The sequence below is a fragment of the Styela clava genome, chromosome 13, assembly GCF_964204865.1.
Source record: "Styela clava chromosome 13, kaStyClav1.hap1.2, whole genome shotgun sequence".
In the NCBI taxonomy this organism is placed as follows: Eukaryota; Metazoa; Chordata; class Ascidiacea; order Stolidobranchia; family Styelidae; genus Styela; species Styela clava.
In genome coordinates, this window is record NC_135262.1 from 1,995,683 (window position 1) to 2,011,816 (window position 16,134).

Genomic DNA, 16,134 nt, shown 5'->3' on the forward strand with positions numbered 1-16,134 from the left:
ATTGTGGTGAGACTACTGCCTCAGTTATTCAATTTCAAAATGTATAAGCGACTTCACCAAGACTTCGAAATGGCTTTATTAGATCAACATCCCATTGTCAAAGGTATCAGCTGTTAAACAAAAATTCAACCTCACTTGATACCGGTAATCTTTCCTACACCATTAATTTTCAAAAACACAGCTTCTATGAAAATGCTGTTCACAGTGGAGAAAATAAACAAACACATGACTTGTACCAGAATCTGGCGTCAGTCAGAAAACTTCAAGCATCGCCCACTCATGTGTTAGTAACTCTAGTTTGATTTTGCCTGGGTAATGGACTAAACCAGTGACACTATGGTATAAAAATATGTTTAATTCTCTCTAGGATAGGGTTACCATATTTGAAAAAGCAAAATTCCGGACAGTGCATGACTATTTTCATGACCTCGTAGTAAAAATATGCGCACGGTACGAAATAACAATGTTCTGTATTAGCAGTGTGCATAGTACCATAGCAGATGGTGTAAAAAAATTTAAATTCTTCCAGGACGCAAAATTTACCCTAAATTCTGCACATGTCTGGAATTTTCCGGACGGTATGGTATGAAAAGTCCTAATCTCCACAGTCTGAAATTATTGGACATTAAGTGTACGGATGATTCTTTTTATCCCCCCCCCCCCTCCTAAACGATGGGCACATTGATTTCAAATTTTTGGTACATATAGGAGGAAGAGGTGCTATGAGGATATTATGTGTCTGTAAACTATGCGACTCAATTTTACACTCTTTATTCTGTATTGCTTGGCCACCGATTGTTTCAGCAAACTTATCACCTCGATCTTCGTTTTATATATTCTAGCATTGCTTTTCTATTAGTTCTGCCTTCCAATTCCTAGAGTCTAGACCAGTGGTTCTTAAAGTATGGGTCGCGGAAGGTTTAAAAATGGGTCGCGACAAGGCACTTGTGCGAGCGAGGATATTTGGCACTGACGGTTATCAAAACTAAGCTCGCAATCGCCTCGATACCTGTGACAACTTGCGTATTGCGTTAAGGAAAATAGAGCCGTGTATTGAAGATATAATGAAAAGGAAATTTCAGTTTCATCAATCTCACTGAGTCAATGAACTGTTTCTAAAAAATAGTTGTCTGTATTAGAGTCAAACTGTACTAACATTAAAAACACATTTTGCGTTATTTAGGATTGGGTCGCGAGTATTCATAAAACTCAGATTTGGGTCGCGCTCGAAAAAGTTTAAGAATCACTGGTCTAGACTCTAGACAGACATTCTCAGCTTCACTTGACATGTTTTCCGGTATCATAGATTTGATGCAAACCAATCTATATTGCGGAATTCGACCTTTATTTGTGCATCATCACAATAGTCACAAGCCCAATTAGAGTTTTATTGCTCAGATATGGTACTTTTATGGTTCCCAAATGAAAGTATATATCTTATCTAAACTATTCAAACAAATATATCTTCAAAAGCATGATTTTATTATGATTTATTTTGCAACAAAACATGGAAATTGTTATTTGTTGATTTGAACCATTTTGTAGAAGTGATGTCTTCACATGATTTCTGGAAAAAGGATTTTAAAATGTAATAAAATGGAACAAGTGAGAAACAGCACTTTTTCAATGCAAGTTCATTCGAAGGAAGTTCCACTTATATTTATATGATTTACATATTCTATTCTATTGGCAAGGGCATAGCCAGGTTTTTTTTTTGAAGGGGGGGGTTCTGAAATTCCTAATTGCCGAGTCGGGCTGTAACAGCTAGTGGCTCCTGCAAAACCCGGAAAACATGGGGGGGACTCTTGAGGGCCTGAAATAAGTTCCAAGCAATGAAAAATTTCAATGTATGATGCAGGAATTTTTTTTTTTTACATTTCAAAGGGGGGGGGAGGTTGTCAAGGCAACCCGCACATGGGTATGCGCTTGCTTGTCGCACATCTTCAGGATTCAGACCTGCAAACCCATACAGGGTAATCAGAGGTGCAGCAGTGAGCGTATTCCTGACGCTTGCTTAGCATGATGTGTCACACCTCCGAGCCGAACATTACGTGTGATTGCAAATATTTTATTTTCAAGCTGCATATTTATCCTCCTTTAATAACATCTTTCTTAAATTTCAGTCATGTGTCGAGTAGGGCTGGGCATTTTCGAATACCTTGTGATTTCAGAATCGATTCGAATAATTTTTTCGAATCGAATCGAATCTCGAATACTTAAAAATATATAATTGTAAGCGACTTCATTATAGTAATTGGTCCTCTCAACAAATGAATTACTGAAGACATAGAATGATTCACTCAGATAGATTACTGAGCGTTCACACAGAATAACAAACACGTTTTATCAATAACTCACTACAGAAAATAGTCATATGTTAGAATTCCGTTGAAAAAATATGACTGAAATGAAAAAAAAATTGGGGAATCCACCTCGACCATTAGCGGAAAGACAAAAACAAGATGGCGGCGATTCGAAATTTAGCTCTGAACCGATTCGAATAATTTACTATTCGATTCAATTCAAATATTCGATTCGAAATGCCCAGCCCTAGTGTCTGTTAATGTGTTATCACTTATAAATAACTTTCCAGGGCCATACTTAATTGCACATCACTTTGCAAGTCCAAGCTTGTTTATAACATGTTAAAGAAATAAGTTCTCTCCTATTTAGTAAAAGGAGAGACACTAAGAAAAAGGTTGGCGCCTTGCCAATGATGATGCAATACCAGTCTTGCTCAATTTCTTTGTTTCTTTTATTCTCTTGAGTTAAAACGTTTTTCTTGCAATGTAGCACTGTATGTGAAAAGGTGTTTTTGGCGAGAGTGGGGATAATAGAATTTCTTGTTGCAACTCGAGGTTGTCAATTATTTGTGTGCCTTAGTTTGGGGCTATTTACATGGTAGCAGAGGATGGTTCCCTGCTTTTAATATTTTGCTGAAGAATATATATTATATAAGATGACTACTGACAGTCCAAGTGGAAATCCTAGCTCAAGTGTGAGTGTACCTAGTTCAATTCAAAATGTGAGTACAAGACAAAATCCTCCAAAATTCCATGATGGAATATCTTATGCAAATTGGAAGAATAAACTTGAAATGTGGACTCTTGTAACCGGATATGCCAAAAAGGAGCAAGCTATAATTGTGCTTCTGACTGCATTTGAGGGCAATAATAGAGCTGAAAAAGCTGCTTCTGAGTTTAATGCTGATCAGCTACATACAGAAAATGGCATGAAGACTTTGCTTAATAAGTTGGATACGGTTTTTAAGAAAGACCAGGTTGATGATGCTTATGAAGCTTATGCAAGGTTTAACTGTTTTGAAAAATTGTGCGATGTGGGAATGAACGATTTCATTGTTGAATTTGAACATCGATACCACAAAATGAGTGAACATAAGATGGAACTCCCAGATTCAATTTTGGCTTTTAAACTTATCGATGCAGCAAAAATTCAATCTTCAGAAAGACAGCTTGCATTCACTCTTGCGAGCGATATGAAATACGATACAATGAAGTCAGCTCCAAAAAGGATTTTTCCAAGCAAACCTCTTGGAAATGAAAATGATGATGAAAATGCGAAGGCAATCAACATAAAGGCAGAGGCATATTATGCAAACAGAAAGTATTTCGGCCAAAGACAGTTTTTCAAACCTGACATGAAAAATAAACAGTACAATCCAAAGAATAAACTTGGAGAGATATCCAGATGCGCTGTGTGCGACTCAAAAATGCACTGGGCTGACAAATGTCCTCATAACCCCAGGCACAAAAGCATACATGTAGCCGAAGGAATCGATGATCCTCGCCCTTCAAAATGTCAACCAGATAGTGATGAAGAAGTTGTTGAAAATCCGATGGAGTTTGTGAATGCTATTTTTCTTACCGAATGTCAAGACAATGAAATTTATGTTACAGAAACATCTGGTTGTGCTATTCTCGATACTGCATGCACAAAGACTGTCTGTGGTGAGAGCTGGTTCAGTGACTATGTTGACAAATTGGATGACAACTTCAAGAAGTCTGTCAAGATCGAGAAGGGTGGAACTGGTTTCAAGTTCGGAGATGGGAGAGAAGTAATTTCCACCAAGAGTGTTATGCTTCCAGCTATCATTTCAGGTGCGTTATGCTACATTAAGGCTGACGTGGTGAAAGATAAATTGCCTCTGCTGTTAAGTATGTCAACACTGAAAAAAGCAGGGACAACAATTAATCTTGAAAATGATGAAGCAATTATGCTGGGAAAGCCTGTTGAGCTCCAGTTTACCACAAATGGACATTATTGTATTGATATACATCCTTGTCAGGCTTCAAAGATTCAACAAAGAGACAGAAAAGATGTGTTCACTTCATCAATTTATACAAAGTCCGATAAAGAAATGAGAAAAGAAATTTTGAAATTACACAAACAATTCGGCCATGCTTCTGAAGATAATCTGATTCGACTAATTAAGACTGGAAACAAGAGCTTGAGTTCTGACATAACATCAATCATTCGAGAGGTGACAAATGAATGCGAAATTTGTTTGTTGCATAAAAGAGCACCTCCTAGACCAGTGGTCGGTTTGCCTCGATCTAATGAAGTAAACGAAACTGTGGCTCTTGATTTGCATCAGCTTGGACCAAGCCTTTGGTATTTACATGTCATTGATGAGTTTTCTAGATATAGTAACGCTGCATTGATTCACTCAAAATCACCAAAAATAATCATTCAAAAGTTTTTGCAGTTCTGGGTGAGCATTTTTGGTGCACCACGCAGGGTAATTTCCGACAACGGTGGAGAATTTAATAATGAGGAATTTCGTGATATGTGCGAAAACTTCAACATCTCTGTAAAGACAACACCCGCCTATTCACCATGGTCAAATGGTGTGTGTGAGCGTCATAATCAAATACTCACAAATATTCCTATAAAGATCAAGAAAGATGTTCAATGCAACTGGGAGACAGCACTTGCTTGGTCAGTTTGTGCAAAGAATTCACTGGTTAACAACAGTGGATTCAGTCCAACCCAGATTATGTTTGGAAGAAATATAAACCTGCCATCTGTGATGAAAGATGATCTACCTGCCCTGGAAGGAAAAACAATCAGTGAAAAAGTTGGTGAACATATCAACACATTGCATGCCTCAAGAAAAGCATTCATCGAGGCAGAATCGTCACAAAGAATAAGAAGGGCATTGCGAAGCAACACACGATCATATAGTGGCAATTTTGAAATTGGGGAAGATGTCTACTATAAAAGGAATGACAGCAATGAATGGAAGGGACCAGGACGAGTTTTAGGAAAAGATGGTGTGTTGGTATTCTTGCGGCATGGTGGACAACTCATAAGGGCACATACAAGCAGAGTCCAGAAATTGAAGCAGAACAACAACTCGCTCAATCATGTCTCCCGTCAAATTGACGAACAACAGAGCGAGATTTCAAATGATACTGATTATGAAAAAACTGAAATTTCACAAGTTGAGGAAACAGCTTTGCCTGAAACACTGCAGGAAAGGCATCCGGATTCATCTGAAGAACAAGCTCATATTCCTTGCCAGAGTTGTAATGAAGAACCAAGCTATGATCAGGTCCACAACATGGTTCTCAAGAAGAATCAAATGGTTACATTTAAAAATGATGGAATTTTGTGTGAAGCAGAAATCTTAAACAGGGCAGGAAAGGCAACTGGCAAATATCGGAATTGTTTTAATGTTGAATATAAATCACCTTCACATCTTTCTGGTGTGAAGCACTGTGTTGATTTTGATCAGGTTCAAGAACTGCAAGTGATACCACCTCAACAAGAATCCATGGTTCTAAATAATGTCAGAAAAGAAAGTCATGTATTCGTCACGGAAGATATTGATTTTGATGAAGCTAAAGCAAAAGAACTGCAAAGCTGGCAAGAAAATGATGTGTTTGATGAGTGTGCAAATGAAGGCCAAAAATGCATATCTGTGAAGTGGGTGTGTTCCCTAAAGAATACAGACAAAGGAATATTACCAAAAGCAAGACTTGTAGCTCGTGGTTTTGAGGATCCTGACATTGATAATGTGGAGAAAGATTCACCCACTTGCAGCAAAGATGCTTTGCGTACTGTGATTGCCATCACAGCTCAAAAAGGTTGGAGATTGCAGAGCATAGATATAAAAACTGCCTTTCTGCAAGGAGAGAAACTGCAGCGGAATGTATACCTCATTCCTCCTAGAGAAGCTAAATGTATGCCAGGAAAAATTTGGAGACTCAAAAAGTGTGTCTACGGCCTTACAGATGCTTCCCTGCAGTGGTATGGTAGGGTAAAGCGTTTTATGTTGGAAAATAAAGGGAAAATGACAAAGAATGATCCTGCAGTGTTCTGCTGGCATGAAGCAAAATCATTGCAGGGAATAATTGCAGTTCATGTTGACGACTTTCTATGGGCCGGAACAGTAAAATTTCAACAGAGTGTGCTACCCAAGCTGCGCGAGACATTCAAAATTGGGAATGAAGAATCTAAAAGCTTCAAGTATATTGGAATTGAGATTGACCATGACAAAAATGAAGTTTTGCTCAATCAAACCGAATATATTTCAAATTTGACTCCGATAAAGATACATTCTGGGCGAAATAGTGATGATTCAGTTACAATCAAAGAGCGAGATGAATTGAGATCAAAAATTGGACAATTTTTATGGGTCAGTGGCCAAACAAGACCGGACATTGCATATGATGTATGTATTCTGGCAACCAATTTCAAAAATGCGACTGTGAGAGATTTGTTTCTTGCAAACAAAGTCTTGCGCAAATTGAAGTCAAACCCATTCAGCTTGAAATTTCAAAATCTAGGACCGAATGAAAATCTAAATCTTGTCTGTTACACTGATGCATCATTTGCAAGTCTGAATGATGGAGGCAGCCAATCTGGAAGTCTTGTATTTCTGGTAGGAGAAAGTGGATACTGCAATTTACTAAGCTGGGAATCAAAACGCATCCGTCGAGTTGTCAAGAGCTCTTTAGCAGCTGAAACTTTGGCATTATCAAATGGCATTGACACAGCAGCGTTTGTGGCTTCATTGTTTGCTGAAATTTGGAATGGTGACATCAATGATGAAAAGCTACCTATCGAATTGGTGATTGACAATCTTTCTTTATACGAGGCGATTAAATCAAATAAACAGGTTCAAGATAAGAGACTACGAGTGGATATTGCAATTGTGAAAGAAATGATCAAAAACAAGGAGGTTTCAAATGTTTACTGGGTTGAAGGAAAACTACAGCTGGCAGATACCCTAACAAAGAGTGGAGTATCATCATCAAAACTTGTGGACATTTTATGTAATGGTCAATTTTAATTTAAAAAGAAAAACTGGGGAATATGTTAATGTGTTATCACTTATAAATAACTTTCCAGGGCCATACTTAATTGCACATCACTTTGCAAGTCCAAGCTTGTTTATAACATGTTAAAGAAATAAGTTCTCTCCTATTTAGTAAAAGGAGAGACACTAAGAAAAAGGTTGGCGCCTTGCCAATGATGATGCAATACCAGTCTTGCTCAATTTCTTTGTTTCTTTTATTCTCTTGAGTTAAAACGTTTTTCTTGCAATGTAGCACTGTATGTGAAAAGGTGTTTTTGGCGAGAGTGGGGATAATAGAATTTCTTGTTGCAACTCGAGGTTGTCAATTATTTGTGTGCCTTAGTTTGGGGCTATTTACAGTGTCGAGCAAGTTGTATGCTTGTATGTCAGAAACGAACAAAACCTAATAATTGACTATTCATATTTAGTGCTGGGCATTTTTGAATACCTGATGATTTCAGAATCGAATATATTTTTCAAATTAAATCTCAATTACTTGGAGGATATTCAGTTGTATGTGACTTATTTATTGTGATGGATCCTCCAGTCACATAAATTATTAAAAACGAATGAATGGCAATCGAACAATTCAGTATTCGCTTTGCCCAGCCCTATTCGTAATACATGTTAAAAATTCTATTTACCTGTTTAGCTATACACAACCCTGACTGATAATGGTACAATATGTCATAAGTTTGTATACAAAAAATTCGGTACTCTTGAAGTATGCGCACCAAGATGTCACATAACCTGAACCCTAACCTGGTACACAACCTGAGTTCAGGTTGTGCGCCATCTTGGTGCACATACTTCAAGAGGTCCGAAAATTCAGTATGGTCACCAAAACTCCTAAGGTTTATACATAAAATATACTATACAAGGTGTCCATAAAGTATCTTCACAATTTCAATTTTGTTACGTTAGTTCCCAATATATCTAACCAGGTTTGTTGTTTTTTAGTGGGTAATTATTAAAGTTTTTTTACTTCATTTAATACATCTGTGAAGGCCAAAACAATATATGGTATCGATAAATTTCCTTTGCAATTTTAAAAAATGTAAGACTTTACGGACACCCTATATTATGTATGTTTAAAGACTTAATTTCTGTCCCTAAGAATATGTCATACCTTCATATTTTCCATGAGATTGTTCAATGTTTTTTGATTGAGCAGTAATTTTTCATGAAGTCCAACATTCAGCATTAAATCATTCATTAAGGCACATACTGTCTGGCAAATGGTCACGTCAGAGAAGTCTGAAAATTGCACAATAAAATTAGGGATAGTTATTTTTTATTCAGAAGTCAAGATTGAAAATATTTAAAAGCTGTAGTGTTAGAATTGCAAAACAAGTATTGTTTCAGTACAACACGCTAGCAACTAGGCACGCACACTGATAAAAAGTTCGTATATTTACTAAAATTGTCTGTTGGTGACTAGTTGGCTTGAACCTCCAGAAGTATGTGCACCAAGATGGCGCAGAACCTGAACATAGTATGTGTCCCAGGTTAGGGTTCAGGTTGTGCGCTGTCTTGATGCACATACTTCGGGAGCGCCCTTGGCTTTAGCAGTCAAAGCGTTAGACTTGATATTGTTGGCATCACAGATTACATTTGGTATAGCCCAGGCCTGCAGCATCATTATCTGTGGCCCGCATAGCCTTTGCTGAAGGGTAATCAAAAAATTGTTTTGGTGTTGTTTCGTCATAAAAATAATCATAAAATCTTTTCGACATCTTGTTACATCACTAAATTGACGAGTGTCACGCCTAGCTGAAGCAACTAGCAAAGTTGAATAGTGTGCTTGGGTAGTCAAAATTGTTCACTGGCTTTCTATTTTTTTGACACTATTGTGGCCTGCGAACAATGCAAAAATAATTTTGTGGCCTGCGAAGCCAACAACCTTGGACCACCCTGGTATAGGCAATGCTGAACCACAATCAGTCACTGTCAGGATATCCATCAGCAGGGATTTCGTTGATGCTGTGGAATTCTCAGGCCAACAGTGTCTAACACATATGAACTTCATTCCGCTCCTTTATTTATTTTGTGCTGCATTTGAATCAAATAAACAGCTTTTTGCACTCACTATAAGCGACAATTTTAGAATACTACATAAAATGAATACATACCTAACTTGCCAATCAGTTCCACACACTTCATCAAAATGTCATTATTTTGTAATTTTTCATTTACAAAAGTTGACATGGTTTTTACAATGTATGAGTTTTTATTCGTTTCTGTGACTTTGTTCATTTCCATCAAGGTACTTGCGGTTAATTTTCCAAGAACATTGACAAGACCTGTGATTCAAAGGTTCATTTTAGAAATTAAATTAGTATCTTAATGGCATTGTATCCCAAGTGAAAATGCAGAAATAAACAGTTTAAAAAATGAAAACAGTTTGGAATAAATTAGGGTTTGATAGCACAAATTCATTTGAATTGCATAATCGAAATGTTCTGCCAAGACGGGACTGAATGTGCTGAACATCATATTTCTCCACATATAATATACACTTTCAGGGTTCAATTAGGGGATTTCCAAAATTGGGGAATGCATTGTGCATTAGTGTCAAAAATATTTCAGGAAAATACCAATCAATATTCACTGATTAGCTAACTATAACCATAATCCGGAGTTATATCAAACACATTATCTGATTGACAAGTGCTCGGAAAAAAAAGGCTGCGACGCATAGAGGAAACAGATATCCGCCATATGTAAAATACACAGAGAATATTAATTTTCGATGATTGGCGTACCATGAGGCTACTTTGTAGGTATTAATTATTTTACTGATAAAGACCAGGCCAGTGAAAAACACCAAAGTAGTAAATAATCTTTCATACTCGATCCAGAGGAAATACAAATAAAAACATATGGTAAATGACAGCATGAATAAAGTTATTAGAGTTGAGAGTTCATGTATTTACCGCTATCACTTTGAAAAAAGCTCTTAACTTGCAACCACTAATACAAAAGTTGAATTAAACTTAACACATGTATTCTCCGACATACCTTGACTTTGCAGTGCTTCCAGTTTTCCTAACCGCAAAATCATACTCCCAACCTTAAGAATAGCATAAGTTGACTTGATAGGCAGTGTGCTGTAGTTTTTCTGATAAATAAGAATAATTTGTGATTTGCATAATAAGACTAGAATGCTCAATAACATACTGAGGAGAAAAAACTTAATAGGAGTGCTGGATTTAGATTATATTTTAATTTAAGGGAAAGGAAAGTTAATAAGATTTGCCATCCCGACTCGACAAAAGGCTATGTAGAAACATGGGTACTCCCGTAAGTATGTGTACCAGGTTAGGGTTGGGCCATAATTTTATTCGATTTTCCCTATTTTAGTTCTATCACGAGTTTGGGGACTGTTTGTGTAAGTGGATATACTTACATAGGCCCATAGGTTTCAGTCTCTTTATATAGCTTGATGTAAGGTAGGCGGACAAAATTAGTTACCTACATATTGGTACTCATACTTCTGGAGAGCTGAAGCATGTACTAATAAGTGAGAAGCTAATAACAGCTATGTTATTAGAATGGTTGGAATTTCTGCAGTGACTGGGATACCAAAACTGCCAGTTCATGTCATGAGTGCGTATCGTCGGTGGGGAAAAAAAAATGCGGCTAATAATTAATCATCTTCAGTATATTCCTAAGGCTTCCCCAGTTTATGAATTAGGGACATGAAAAATATCTTCAACACAAGCCACCAACATAGTTAGGTTCATTGCTATGGCCATGCTGCCACAGATTTGGAAATATAAAGCCTGAACTACCGGTACTTACCATTATTTTATCACAAATGAAATGTTGAATCAATTGTGACATATGATCAATTGTTGGTAACAATTCACATAATTTATCAACAATTATTTTCTGTCTTTCAAATTCATTTATTACATCACAATCCATTCCCATAATTTTGATAGTGGCGTCACAATCCTCCGAGACAACGGTTGATTGTATCACACTGAGCTCTTCCCTTGAAATACCTGAGAAATTTATTGAGTTGTTTTAGAAGCGTACTTTTTGTTCCCAACAAGTAGCTACAATAACTTGAAAGTAAAGACCAGGATTATTTGAGTATATCTTAGATGAATAATCACACCATAAGGTGCAAGGAAAGAGATTTCGCAAACCCTGCAATTCTACCTCGTTTTAAATCTTGCCACACCAGCGGTTCCCAATCGGGGTATCTTATTATTTTGCACTAGAAAGCATTTGCTCCAGCAGCTCTTTATTTTTAGGAACTATCTGTTTCATCTCTCTTCTAGGTAGCAATCAATGAGGTTTCAATATCATTTCTAGCAAATCAATCATTCGAATTGACCAAACTAAGTACCTGGTATAGGAACCTCTACCTCTACAGAGTCTTCAAGAAAACAAAAAAAAAAGACACAAGTCAAAATATAGACGTTTCTTAGAAATTAGCGCAAATTTTTTTTAAGGCCAAAGACCTTCAAAAGAAGGACAAATCTTAGAAGTAAGGATATTATGGCAGGCCTGGTTGTAAGCCAGTGTGCCTAATGTATATAGCAGATAGTTTTTTTTACTGCCTACAATCGAAACCAGTATTGCTTCAAAAATCGTCGCGTCTTATAATGCGCCGTATGTATGAATTAACATAAAAACCAAATTCTATCAATTTATTTACTGTGCGCCTCATGGTCTGTAAAATAGAATAGGATTTACATATTTATCCCGGGGGAACGGAAAGCCAATAAGACGGCTTAACCATTATGGCGCATCACGGCCTCTCGTCCAATTCCCAGTCCATGTCGGGTATGGGATTAGTTAGTTCTTTGTTTTCGGAAGCATGAACTTGATGGTGGAGGAAGCCGTAACCGACCAGCCGTTACGTGAACCACCCTTAAGTTCAGCAATCCTCTCACACATAATCATCCCTGCGTTGGATTCGAACCTGCGAACCCACGAAGAGTAATCAGAGGTTCGGTGGCGAGCGTGTTCCTAACGCTTAGCACGATGAGCCACACCGCCGCGCCAATAATAAATACAATACTATAGGTTCAGGAAGAGACAACTACAGAAAGTTAAACCTACCTAGAAGCATAGAACAGATGAATTTCATCATGACTACGAACTTCTCTGGATTTGAACTTTTCCGGAATTGTAAAATAAACATTTGTGTGATGTAACAAACGATTTTGGGTGATATTTGAAGCTGATGACAAATGTGAGATAACATTGTGACGTTTTGTTCAATCAGGAATGATGAATTGTAGATCAAAACTTCGAATAATCTTGCCTGAAATGCAAAATAAATAAATTAGTCCATGTGAATAATTCGTTAGAAAAAAATATGCAAAAAAATGAATGAAAACTGCTGTTATCTGTAACTAAATTTTCTATTTAAAAGTTGAGGTGAATTTTTTTTATTAAAAGTGGTGCAAGGAGTCAATAGATAGGCTAAGAGGTGTTAACTCACATCTATACATCTGTTGAGGAGGGATGTAACCAGGAATTTTAAATTGGGGGGAGGTTTCTCTGAAATTTCTAATTGCCCAAGTTAGATTGTATCAGTTAGCCGGGAAACTTAGGTTTTAAAGTCTTGAAGATCTTAAAAGCGTTTCAAAATAGGGAAAATTACTGTGTACAAAAATTTTTTTTTTTTACATTCCAAAATGGGAGTTTTTAGCCCCCTGGCAACAACCCTGGTGTTCGGTACAAGTCCTCGTACAACTCGGCGTCGCGACTTGTTGGTAAACAAGCCTTGAGTCAAACGGGATCAAGATCAACGGGATTTTGAAGATCAAGTTTAAAGATGAACTCCAAGCCTTTTAGCCCATCTGATTTTTGAGGTTTCGGCGGATAAAGATAAGATTTACATATTTATCCTGGAGGAGAGGCGATCATGGCCTCTTATCCGGATATGAGATTAGTTAGGTATTTGTTTTCGGAAGCATGGACTTCATGATGGAGAAAGTCGCAACCGACCAGCGGTTACGTGAACCAACCTACGGCGGCGAGGAGTCCAGCAATCCTCTCACATCCCCATGGGATTCGAACTCGCGAGATGCGGCGACGAGTGTATTCCTAACGATAAGCCACACCACCAAGACAGTGTTAAAACGAATGACAGGGACACACTTACAAAAAGCTGAATAATCATTTAAAATTTTTTTTAGTATATCTCGCACAATTATATGACTAACAAGAAATCAATATTAGGACACAAACCTGTAGATCACTGCAAACATCACAGCAAAACCCTTTTCCAACTCGATCAGATAATTCTGGAGAAGAACAGAAAATTTGATTGAGATTAAGTTTCAAGATCTCTAGAATATGGCTGATTTGAGACTCCATTTGCCGTTGAAATTCTTCGCTTTTTCGAAGACATGCAAGACGCATACATGATATCAGAAGATGGAGATGACCTGACTGGCTGTCTAAAATAAAAGAATAGACAAATTAAGGTATTCAATCAATATTCATTTAGAGCAGTGGTTCCCAGAGTGCTTAACTGTGATAATGACATAACAACTGATGATATCTAAAATGAAAAAAAAAGTGTGGTTATCTATTTATCTTAAGCTGTGATTGGCCCCTGCACAGGGTTCGAGAACAATTGGTAGACAAAATTTAACTCAATGTTTGTATGCCTAGGAAAACAAATGGACGGGTGTGAAGGCTTCCCCCCTTTAGAAATGTTAAGAAAAGGCATTTTTTTGGGTGCTCCCGAAGTTCGCGAACCAAAATGGCGGACATCGGAACGTAACATGGGTAACAGGTTAGGGTTAGGCGATAATTTTTTTCCAATTTTCCTTATTTTAGTCCTATTATCAGTTCGAAGACTAGCCAAGAGCCTCTCGTAGTATTTATACCTAAAATTATGGCCTAACCTTCACCTAGTACACATATTACATTCCGATGTCCGCCATCTTGGTTCGCATACTTCGGGAGCCCCCTTTTTTGTACCATACGCAGCAACTTTTCAAAGCTTGAAACGCATTTCAGACCCTTGATACTTTTTTGAAAAGACACGGTTTGCGGTCGAACCTGCAAACTGTTATGTTAAACTTGGCAATTAGAAATTTCTTAACTCTCCCCCCCCCTCATCAACCCCCCCTTTCGTAGAAAATTCCTGGCTACGAACCTGACATGCACAATTTACATTTGTTATGAATGCCCCAAGCAAGGCCCAGAACAAACACTGATACATGATACAATTGCTTTGCTGACTAACGAAACTGATTAAAAAAACAACGGTACTCCTGAAGTATGCGCACCAAGATGTCGCATAACCTGAACCCTAACCTGGTACACAACCTGAGTTCAGGTTGTGCGCCATCTTGGTGCGCATACTTCAGGAGGTCCAAAACAAGTATTTAAACATACTTATACAAGATTCATCCTTTCTAGCAGCAGATTTTGAATTCCTCGCTTTATTATGAAGAATGGTCATTAGTAGATCAGGCAGTGAACATAACCATTCTGTCATTGTAGGAGCACTAAAAACAATTTTTTTTTTTTTTGATTTTTCGAATGAAATGTCAATAATTCAATTTTAAAATTAATTCGCTCAGCTGCATAGATTGTATTGTAAGTCTTGTATCGTGATTGGTTACTTTTAAACTGACAGGGTCGTAGGTCAATTTGAAAAAGATACTTCTCAACCAGTGTTAATTAACCGTGGGCCATTGTTATATCATTCATCAATTTATGTACAGGACATGCTGGAACGGTCATACTTTGAATTACATGGTTGACCAAACTGTCGTTTTTTAAGTCATAAGTGTGGACATAAGTAGACTATGCAAAATTCATTCTTTTTAGCAGCAGATTTTGAATTCCACGTTTTAATATGAAGAATGGTCATCAGTAGATCAGGTAGTGAACATAACCATTCTGTCATTGTAGGAACATTGTGAACAATTTATTTTTTATATGACAAACTAACACTTTTCGACTTCCGTGGTCAAGTTTTTAATTTTTACCATTGAGTGTCACGGTAAAATCGAGAGAGCTTCTTTCTTATTTATTCTCTCTCATATTTATTTTTTCATGTGAAGGAGTGAACCTAGTGATGTCATCGGTTTTCGGTCACTAAGAGACATCAAGCTTAGGTATTTTTAGGGCAGAGGTATGCCACCGAGTGTTGAGAGTATTAGAATCACCAGGTTAGATAGGAAAAAAAATCACTTACTCAGAAATGAAATTCTTCTTTTCGTCAGAATAAAGCTCAAGAAAGAATTTTAAAAGCGTTGTTTTGTCTTTGGAGTTTCCGTTCATGTGCTGGTAGAAGATCAGAAGGGGTTGCAACAGGTTTTCAATAGTTGCTGTAATGATAGTTTTTTTGTTAGTCAAAACCAGTTTCAAGAAATCCGATAATCAAAAATGCTGTTTTCTAAAAAATCTGCCATTTTTGTTGTGGAATTATTTTATAAGGATAACATAATCCCTTTTAACTAGATAGCAAGTATATTTGCAAACTTTCGTTAGATAATAGTCTAAATCTTCAGACAAAACAAGACATAGCTGCAAATATGAAATATCTTTACTTGCTATTTCATGGAAAGAGATTGTTATTCTTATTTATCTAGCTAGCTGTTAGGGAATTGTAACATCATAGGCATAGATGATAAGTTGGGACTGAGGTATAGGGGTCACAATGAAAACTGCGGTCTCACTGCGGTCTCCGCAGACCGCACAATTTTTCCCTGAGAGCAGGATTTTGCCCGTGGGCCACATGTTCCACAACCCTTTTTTAGGATAGGATTTACATATTTATCCCGGGGGAGAGGAAAGCCGCTAAGACAGCTTATCCATAT

General features: G+C 37.2%; 1 protein-coding gene across 1 annotated transcript in view; it reads right to left on the minus strand.

Annotated features, from left to right (window-relative positions):
• Nucleotides 1-1,465: 1,465 nt before the first annotated feature.
• Nucleotides 1,466-16,134, minus strand: part of LOC120332401 (testis-expressed protein 10 homolog) — a 29,213-nt gene continuing 14,544 nt past the window's right edge. Inside the window, exons 10-18 of the mRNA XM_039399639.2 lie at nt 15,510-15,642; nt 14,702-14,814; nt 13,541-13,752; nt 12,404-12,608; nt 11,129-11,334; nt 10,346-10,445; nt 9,457-9,627; nt 8,454-8,581; nt 1,466-1,567 (exon numbers count right to left, since the gene is read on the minus strand). Coding sequence (XP_039255573.2) covers nt 1,484-1,567; nt 8,454-8,581; nt 9,457-9,627; nt 10,346-10,445; nt 11,129-11,334; nt 12,404-12,608; nt 13,541-13,752; nt 14,702-14,814; nt 15,510-15,642 — 1,352 coding nt within the window. The 3' untranslated portion in view covers nt 1,466-1,483. The remainder of the gene's footprint in view (nt 1,568-8,453; nt 8,582-9,456; nt 9,628-10,345; nt 10,446-11,128; nt 11,335-12,403; nt 12,609-13,540; nt 13,753-14,701; nt 14,815-15,509; nt 15,643-16,134) is intronic.